General features: G+C 42.1%; 1 protein-coding gene across 1 annotated transcript; it reads left to right on the top strand.

The window, feature by feature from the left end:
- Positions 1-372: 372 nt before the first annotated feature.
- xbp1 (X-box binding protein 1) lies at positions 373-3232 on the top strand. The gene is given in 6 exon segments (XM_035786299.2): positions 373-702; positions 1191-1287; positions 1390-1506; positions 1624-1704; positions 1707-1790; positions 2053-3232. Coding segments are annotated over 6 exon segments (1179 nt in total). The 5' UTR covers positions 373-481; the 3' UTR covers positions 2632-3232.
- Positions 3233-10421: the final 7189 nt, after the last annotated feature.

The following is a 10421-nucleotide window of genomic DNA, read 5'->3' as shown; positions in this document are numbered from 1 at the left end:
TCAAGTATGACATTTGAGTACTTTTTCCACCACTGAATACAAGTGCATCTACTGTATGGCTATTTTGAGAACTAAAGTTCGTTTAGAAAAATAAAGTAATAACCCAGGGTGAATAGCCTCAATACTTTTGGTTCTACGTATTTTTGCTGGGAATTTTAAATGGGTCGGGTTTGTTATTTGTGCCAAGCGTAGGTTAGATGGGAAATTACACCTTCCGTGAACAAGAGGCAGGCATTTTACTGCGAACGCAGGGTGAAAGTTGAATGCAAATTGCATGAGCCCTGCAGCCAATCATAGAGCATACTGTGAAAACATTGCAATGTCTTTCAGCCTATCAGATTTCACCACGACTGTAGAAATAGATTGGAAGCAGAACTCCTTTATTTATATTTGAGAACTGACAGGGATAGAAAGACCTAAATAAACCGTAGGTTTCTTTGAAGCTACCCCAATATTTCTGAAGTCTATAAGGATAAATAATATGGTCGTGGGGACAGCGGGACATAAAGTCCTCTTGATATCTGGGCAACAGAATGGCTCTTCTAGCTCAACACAGGGCTACAGCCGGTCAATTTCTGTCGTTTTGCCGTCGCAAAACCAAGCGAATTCGTCAGATTCCGACTCAAATTCGACAACTGGGCCACCCCTGCGAAAAAGACAGAGACTCACTCATTTGAGCCCAGAAGAAAAGCAACTTCGCAGGTTAGTTTCATGAATCGCCAATTTGGTGTATTTAGTTGTAACGTTATTCTCATGGCTATATAAATGAATTATTATTGAAGTCCGATGCCATCATATCGATCTCGTGATACCAAAGGTGAACAATTGATTGGTTGACCAAAGGGAGCAGGCTACTCCTTACGCCACACAAATGGACAGATTCCCATAAATGTCATCGATGTCTTTCCAATAACTGTGCTAAGAATAAATCCTGCACATTCAAAATTGGACTATGGTAGATTTACATTTTTTATTCGTTGACTCTGCCTGTCATGTTACCCGGCTTCGCATATCAACAGATTTTGAGGAGTCAGCCTATTGCTCCCACCCTGTTTCTGGAAATTTGGAACCTGTTCTGCCTGCATGACAGGAACATGGCGGCTGATTGTGCAATAACCAAGAACTCTCTCCCATTCCTGTCAGTCATCTTGCTTTGTCAGCAATTTCAAAAGATAATATTTCCTCTTCAGGAAACTCAAGAACAGAGTTGCAGCCCAAACGGCCAGAGACAGAAAAAAAGCCAAAATGGGTGAGCTGGAAGAGCAAGTTCTGGTGATGGAACTGGAGGTAAATAAATTCTGTCCATAAATTGTCATGTTGTTAATGACTGCTATTTATTGCTCTTATTCCTAAACTGACTAAGGTGTTATATTTGTATCTCCTCTCTAGAACCAGAAACTTCATGTTGAAAACAGGCTGTTACGGCAAAAGATGTGCGGTATGGGGAACGAGAACAAGGAACTGAGACAGAGGCTGGGGTTGGACACCCTTGAGGCCAAAGAGAATGTAAGCAGATTTGTGAGTTATTGGTAAATGCAGAAGATTTGTGGGGGGGGGGACAGTTGCACCACCTGGCTGTCAGAGCCAGTTAGTTTATAACTCTTCACTCCTCTCCCACCCCAGGCTCAGGTGTTGGAGTCCAATGGGATTGATGCAGTTTTGGGGATCGGGTCTTCTGAGTCTGCAGTACTCAGGCTATGTGTGCCTCTGCAGCAGGTGCAGGCCCAGCAATTCTCAAATCTGAAGATTTCCCAATGGATACAGATGGTCTTGACTCTACAGACTCTGAGGTGAGACACGTAGACCACTATGGACCCCATTTTTGTCTGCTACAGCTAATGCATGACCACTGTAATGTAAGCTATGGATAAGGGCTTTATCAAACGGAGATGGATATTCAGCACTTTATAGTCATTGACTGGCTTCATTTAGTCTAGTCCATTTTCCAGTAGCTCAAAGTGCTTTTATAATGCTCATCTTGCCTATTGGTGAGTTCCAGTTCTGCCATTCCCTGTTCAGAGTTGTAACCTGCTCGCTCCCTCTCCCCTCCAGTCTGATCTCTTGCTGGGCATTCTTGACATCCTTCACCCAGAGCTGTTCCTCAGGGAGTGTGGTGAGCAGGAGATCCAGGAGCAGGCGGTGCTGCTGGTTGGAGGGGGGGGAGGAGTACCTGCCCCCTCACCTGCAGCTCTGGGGGCCACACCAGTTAAGCTGGAGGCCCTTAATGAACTGATCCACTTTGACCACATCTACACCAAGCCTGTGGAGGTGGTGTGTGTCCTCGGGCAGCAGGAAGTGAATCACGAGGAGAGTGTGACAGGGATAAAGATGGTTGAGGTCTTCTCTGTGGCCGATGAGGTTGACGTGTGTGTCAAAGATGAGCCGGAAGAAGTCATCATCCCTAAAAATCATGGGGTTCTGGATGACTTCCTGTCTGTGGCCTCGCTGACCTCTGACCTGGCCATGGGTAACCTAGAGAAGACTGGTGCCTACCTGATGGATGCCTACAGCGACTCTGGATACGAGCGGTCCCCTTCCCCCATCAGCGACATGTCATCCCCCCTCTGCTCAGAGGGGTCCTGGGATGACGTGTTCGCCAACGAACTGTTCCCCCAGTTGATCAGTGTCTGATCTGATTCTGAACATCCCATTGGGATCTCACATCCCATTAATCAATGATCCAACCTATTATGAACTCACTGCTATTTAGTGTAGTGTTAAGTGAATACAGTACATTATGCTTTATATTGATAGGCTGTCCCAGCAGTGCCGATTACCAATGGCTATACAGCATAAACTGATCGGAGACTAGGCTAGCTAGCGTGTACCTCATCTTGGGGGTTCAAACCAAAGTTGGTTAATCTCCTTTTACAGGTCTACGATTTTGCGTTCCTGCCTTGGCTTGTGGGAGATGCAGTTATTGACACCTTAATTTGCCGTCACTAATTGACAGCTAGTGGATTTTTAAGGTTGCTTTAAATCTTTCCACTCATTGTTGGAGTTGAGGAGAAATCCAATGGGTGAAATATCCAGTATTTCTTTAAGTTATATTTCCCTGGGGGACTGGGACTGACTGTTTTAAAAAGACAAATGTATTTATTTGTGTATTCTGCTCCGGAGTCTTCTGTATAATCTGTTTCTGTATGTATAAAGGCCTTTACATCCTGTATAATTTTGTTAAACACTCTCCTTGTAGATCAAAATTACTGCATTAAAAAAACTTTGCATTGCATCTTACCGTCTCTTGGTTTCACTTGCTCTTAGTTTTACAGACCAGGTGTTCGATCTAAGGGTAGGCAGGGAATACACCCTCAGACAGTGCAAGCCTGGGTCTCTTGAATATATTTTTACTGTGGAATCTCAATTGTCTATAATATACAATTGGCCAGAAGTTTAAGTTTAATCCAATTGCTTTCTCCAAGGAGCCAACATTTGGCTGCTTTGATTCAAGCCTCAAAGGTCTTATAGGAAATGCAAAGCAAGAAACGTGGCCTCACTATAGAGTTTCTCTCAAGTGTGGCTTGAGCGAGAAGTTTCTAAAACTCAAATGTAAAATGCAGGACTCGAGACCTTCCCACTGGGCACAATGACTCAATGTTTCCATTTCAATGAACCAACATTGAATTGATGTCTGTGCCCAGTGGTTTTGCTTTTCTTCAGACCATCTGTCAGATCATTTTAAAATAACTAGCAAGACATTTTTCATGTCTTCAGGGTAAATATCCAATTGCCACCTGACCCCAGTGTTTTCTTCTAGAGCAGATGAGATGGCAGAAGTAGTAGAGTTTAGAGATTAATGATTACATGTCACTGATCTCTGAATAGGGTGCAGTGGACCCAAGGTCAGATAAGGCTTAAGGGAAGCCATGTGAAACAAATGTTTGTATTCTTGTACATGGACACATCTATTACATAACTAAGAACATGGAGGTACCTGAGACACAGGGCTTTTCCCTGGGATTTATCCTTACAGGGTCAGTCTGGCCTTTTTTATATAAGCTGTTAGGGTGACATCTCATCAGTCTTTCAGTCCTCTCTGTGCGCTGTCTTTTGGTGTCTTTATTTGTGCTGTTATGCTTAGATGGGAGAGAAGACAACCCCCTTCGAAGCAGCCTGGTCTCATAGACGAGACGTAACATAGTAAACAAATCCGGGACAATCAAATTAGTTTAAGGTAAAAAATTTGTCGGGTGGATGACTGGGCATAACACGAATATCTAGCAACACAAATGTTAGACAACTAGCTTTTTAGCTAATTAGCAACTTTGCAATTAATTAGCATGTTAGCTAACCCTAACCTTAACTCTTTTAGTTGACCTTTCCCTTAACGCTTTAACCTAACCCGTAACCCTAGCCTAGCAAAAAGCACACGTTTTTACGAAATCATAACAATGTGTGTTTTGCAAATTCGTAATATAATACGAACTGTAATTTGTAACATATCATACATACATACATACATACATAAACGATGAAAATAAAACTCAACGGAAAGCATTTGCATTTTTGCGCATTTTTGGACATCCACAAACTAATACACTAATCCACAAACTAATACATACCATAAGAAACGTAACATATCATACTGAATAGAGTGTCACAGATTTACGTACAAAATTGTACAAAAGGCGCTGGCTGAGACCAGGTTGTCAAGTCCTGGGGATGTAAAAAGTATACCCTATTATTATGTATCGAGGGTCCGCCTGTTACTTGTTCAGAATAGAACCCTATCACTGTACTAGCTGATTAGATCAGCTACTCAAATACACTTCTGATGTAATTGATCTTAACTCTTTAGTGTCTGTCTCTCACTGTCTGTTTGCTTTGTCTCCTGCTGCTTGTGAACGAGTATAGATCAGGGAGGGGACTGGTTAAACAACAACAGTGTAGCACCCGCTTGTCTTGGGTCAGTTCTGCATCTGATTTGCATAAGCATTTCCCCCAAGGTTAGGATTTGTGGGCAAATTCATCCGAGATCTGCACCTGTAGGGGCATATATTCACCTTGTGGGTTAACAACAACACTGGTACTATAAAGAGGAAGACGTTTAGAAAATGTCATTTACAGCAAGGGTCATTTCTTATTCAGAACGTTGTCCATTTTGTACTTTTCCTTTGTCGTACCTTAGCCTATTACTAGGCTGCAGTGTGTGGAACCACTAGTGGTGCTTTTGACACGTAGTGACTTCTTCTGAAGAGTGCGGTTAGCAGCAGAGGCAGAGCACATTTCCCCTCTTCTACTCTCAACCACAACAGAGAATAAAACTAGATCACAGCTGTTCTACTGAAACCAAAGGTTAAAATAAAAACAACTACCAATTCTCGCTTTCATTCAAATGTTATTGTGGTGAAATCAGTTGTTGACAGCCTGAATGTTTGACTGTTACTGTAAATAACAATATGTCATGGCCATGTTTAGCAAGAGAACGACAAGTTGGTTTAAGCTAGGGTTGTTTCGTATTCTTCCTTATGTGCTCTGATGTCCACAAGTTCTGTAAAATTGAATTCAACACAACACACGTGGAAGATACCACTACCAGCTTACAACAGGGTTAGTTTTTAATGGTTAGCCTTTTGTGGAGACTTTAAAGAGCAGGTGGACCCCAGGACCTCTGTGTCTTTCAGTGTACAGTATGATGTCACAGCGCTGGATGTTAAAGGTCATGCTTAAATTAGAGGCCTACCAATTTGACTTGTTAATATGACACGGTGGTCACATTTGCTTGGGTTTGGATTAATCCTACGGTAGGGCTCATGTTCTCTCTGTGTGCGTGCATGTGTGCGCGTACGCGCGCGCGGTCTACACGCCATGGGCAGCTGCCTGGCTAGGGTAAATGACCATCTTCATTCTCCATGGTGAGCATTCAAGATCCAATACCTTCTTTGGGCAACAATTTCAAACAGCTTTTCAGAGTGTGGTCTAATAGAAAACATTTGTCTCAGAACAGCAGTGAGAGAGGTAGAGCTTTTGTCACCTTCACCTCAGCTGCAGAAAAGCTTCGGAGAGGCTTGAGGAAGTGAAGTTGTTTTGCCTTACTGGTAGCAAGGGTTTCCCAAAAATGAGACGGAAGAGGAAGAACAATGTTTTCCCCGAATCAGAGAGGAAGAACATGTTTTCACCAAGTCAGAGGGGGAGATCAAACAGAGAGGCTAATTATTTAAAACTGGGCCAGAAAGCCTGGGGAGGGAGAAGAATCACGTGACACTAAGAGTGAGTGGTGGTGTGTGTGTGTGCATGCGCGTTGAAGAGTTGGCAGACTCTCCAGCTCCCTCACCAAAAACAGCAACAATAAGAGCCCCTTATCCACTGTTACCCCTGGCAACAATGAGACCTCTCACTGTCTTGACAGCTATTTCTATTCAGTGTCATTAGCCAAGGCAAACCACCACACTGGGAAAGGAAATCAATTCATAGTTGAAACATGATCACATACTGAGACGTTTGTCATATTGCTTTGAATTGTGTCCATAATGTTTTAACAAAACTCTCATGAAATACTATCAGCGATAACAACAAGGAAACAATATTCAGTGGGTGTGGTTTTGGTGAGGGTAAAAACAGTCACTCAGAGGCACCACACATTTGAATATAGGAAATGTGTTATCTATTTTGAGCTGACAAATCAAATGTCATGACATGAAAGTACTGTAAATCAAATAAAATGTTATTTGTCACATACAGTGGGGCAAAAAAGTATTTAGTCAGCCACCAATTGTGCAAGTTCTCCCACTTACAAAGATGAGAGAGGCCTGTCATTTTCATCATAGGTACACTTCAACTATGACAGACAAAATTAGAAAAAAAATACAGAAAATCAAATTGTTGGAATTTAATGAATTTATTTGCAAATTATGGTGGAAAATAAGTATTTGGTCACCTACAAACAAGCAAGATTTCTGGCTCTCACAGACCTGTAACTTCTTCTTTAAGAGGCTCCTCTGTCCTCCACTCGTTACCTGTATTAATGGCACCTGTTTGAACTTGTTATCAGTATAAAAGACACCTGTCCACAACCTCAAACAGTCACACTCCAAACTCTACTATGGCCAAGACCAAAGAGATGTCAAAGGACACCAGAAACAAAATTGTAGACCTGCACAAGGCTGGGAAGACTGAATGTGCAATAGGTAAGCAGCTTGGTTTGAAGAAATCAACTGTGGGAGCAATTATTAGGAAATGGAAGACATACAAGAGCACTGATAATCTCCCTCGATCTGGGGCTCCACGCAAGATCTCACCCCATGGGGTCAAAATGATTACAAGAACGGTGAGCAAAAATCCCAGAACCACACGGGTGGACCGAGTGAATGACCTGCAGTCATTCAGTAACACACTACGCCGCCAGGGACTCAAATCCTGCAGTGCCAGACGTGTCCCCCTGCTTAAGCCAGTACATGTCCAGGCCCGTCTGAAGTTTGCTAGAGAGCATTTGGATGATCCAGAAGAAGATTGGGAGAATGTCATATGGTCAGATGAAACCAAAATATAACTTTTTGGTAAAAACTCAACTTCGTGTTTGGAGGACAAAAAATGCTGAGTTGCATCCAAAGAACACAATACCTACTGTGAAGCATGGGGGTGGAAACATCATGCTTTGGGGCTGTTTTTCTGCAAAGGGACCAGGACGACTGATCTGTGTAAAGGAAAGAATGAATGGGGCCATGTATCGTGAGATTTTGAGTGAAAAGTTCAAACAGGTTCAAACAGGTGCCATTAATACAGGTAACGAGTGGAGGACAGAGGAGCCTCTTAAAGAATAAGTCAGTGAGAGCCAGAAATCTTGCTTGTTTGTAGGTGACCAAATACTTATTTTCCACCATAATCTGCAAATAAATTCATTAAAAAATCCTACAATGTGATTTTCTGGATTTTTTCCTTCTCATTTTGTCTGTCATAGTTGAAGTGTACCTATGATGAAAATTACAGGCCTCTCTCATCGTTTTAAGTGGGAGAACTTGCACACATGGTTAACAGATGTTAATGCGAGGGTAGCAAAATGTTTGTGCTTCCATTTCCGACAATGCAGTAATAACCAACAAGTAATCTAACCTAACAATTCCAAAACTACTACCTTATACACACGAGTGTAAAGGGATAAAGAATATGTACATAAAGATATAAGAATGAGTGATGGTACAGAACGGCAGAGGCAAGATGCAGTAGATGGTATCGAGTACAGTATATACATAAGAGATGAGTAATGTAGGGTTTGTAAACAAAGTGGCATAGTTTAAAGTGGCTAGTGATACATGTAATGCATAAAGATGCAGTAGATGGTATAGAGTACAGTATATACATATGAGATGAGTAATGTAGGGTATGTAAACATTATATTAAGTAGCATTGTTTAAAGTGGCTAGTGAGATATTTTTACATCAATTTCCATCAATTTCCATTATTAAAGTGGCTGGAGTTGAGTCAGTGTGTTGGCAGCAGCCACTCAATGTTAGTGGTGGCTGTTTAACAGTTTAATGGCCTTGAGATAGAAGCTGTTTTTCAGTCTCTCGGTCCCAGCTTTGATGCACCTGTACTGACCTCGCCTTCTGGATGATAGCGGGGTGAACAGGCATTGGCTCGGGTGGTTGTTGTTCTTGATGATCGTTATGGCCTTCCTGTGACATCGGGTGGTTTAGGTGTCCTGGAGGGCAGGTAGTTTGCCCCCGGTGATGCGTCGTGCAGACCTCACTACCCTCTGGAGAGCCTTACGGTTGTGGGCGGAGCAGTTGTCATACCAGGCGGTGATACAGTCCGACGGGATGCTCTCGATTGTGCATCTGTAGAAGTTTGTGAGTGCTTTTGGTGACAAGCCAAATTTCTTCAGCCTCCTGAGGTTGAAGAGGTGCTGCTATCTGTGTGGGTGGACCAATTCAGTTTGTCCGTGATGTGTACGCCGAGGAACTTAAAACGTACTACCCTCTCCACTACTGTCCCATTGATGTGGATAGAGGGGTGCTCCCTCTGCTGTTTCCTGAAGTCCACAATCATCTCCTTTGTTTGTGCTGTATGTGCTGTAGGTGCTTGACAAATGAACCTGCTTCTCTAAGTATTAGCGTTGTGTCACATGAGGGAGCTAATGCATTATGATTCAAGTAAAAGTGAGTCGCCCAGTAAAATATTACTTGAGTAAAAATCTGAAAGTTTTGGTTTTAAATATAGTTAAGTATCAAAAGTAAATGGATTTTCTCAAATGTACATAAGTGTCAAATTCCTTATATTAAGCAAACTAGCTGGCACAATTTTCTTTTCTTTTCTTTTTTATTGATGGATAGCCAGAGGAACACTCAGACATCATTTGTGTTTAGTGACTCCGCCAGATCAGAGGCAGTAGGGGTGACCAGGGATGTGTGTGATAAGTGTGTGAATTAGAACATTTTCCTGTCAAAATGTAACGAGTACTTTTGGGTGTCAGGGAAAATGTATGGAGTAAAAAGTACATTATTTTCTTTAGGAATTTAGTGAAGTACAAATTGGTAAAAATATAAATAGTAAAGTACAGATACCCCCAAAAACGATTGAAGTAGTATTTTCACCAATGAGAAACAGTAAATACCCGAGGACAGAAAAGTAGGAAAAATATAGGGGGAGAATGAGAGAGATGAAGAAGAGAGAGAGGGGGGAGAAAGATAGAATGAGAGAGAAGGATTCATTAGAATACATACTTTTATTGGGTCATAACAACCTCCTCCAGCCTCTTAATGTAACAATTAATGTCACCAATAGAGTGAAGAGGAGGAGCTTCGTGGACCCTTTGTGTCCGGAAGTAATTAGGCCATTCATTGCAGCCATTGGCGCTCTGTAGAGTTGCTATTTTCTCGTGTTAATTAATTTGTGACATTTTTATATTACTCATTATACTAAAAAAGTCTAATTTAATCAACAGATACGATAGTCAGGTTAAAAATGTTAAAGGTACAAGACTATACATATCTGGCTGTGTTGGCAAAATCACTGCATAGCCCATCGAGGGGAGAGGCTACCCGTTGTCACAGTTCCAAGACCAGTTAGAAATGTCCAGCTAACCCTAAAGCCAATAACGCCGGTGGATATCAAAACTGAGCGTTGTCTCACGACACGACATAGCTCGAATCAGTCATGGCTATTCAATAAAACAATAAATCATTTGAAAGTTTATTTCCAGCGAATTTCATAGTTACATGATTGTTTAACTAGGAAATGAATGATAGGATATAGCCGGGAGCATATGAGCACTAGGCTAACTCAGTACAGTTGTTGTAGTTATGTTTCACTATATTGGATCACTCAAATATATTGATATCACTCCGCAGCGGAGGGATACATCCGAAGTGAGGAATGACAGGTTTACTCCTGTGTACACCTGTGTCACGGCTGGGGTCTGCCACATCTATAGACCCCATGGCTGCGACACACGTTCTCTTTCATTTTCTCGGCGGGATCTGGGA

Source organism: Oncorhynchus keta, chromosome 14 (assembly GCF_023373465.1).
Source record: "Oncorhynchus keta strain PuntledgeMale-10-30-2019 chromosome 14, Oket_V2, whole genome shotgun sequence".
In the NCBI taxonomy this organism is placed as follows: Eukaryota; Metazoa; Chordata; class Actinopteri; order Salmoniformes; family Salmonidae; genus Oncorhynchus; species Oncorhynchus keta.
This window is presented reverse-complemented; position numbering and strand designations above follow the sequence as displayed.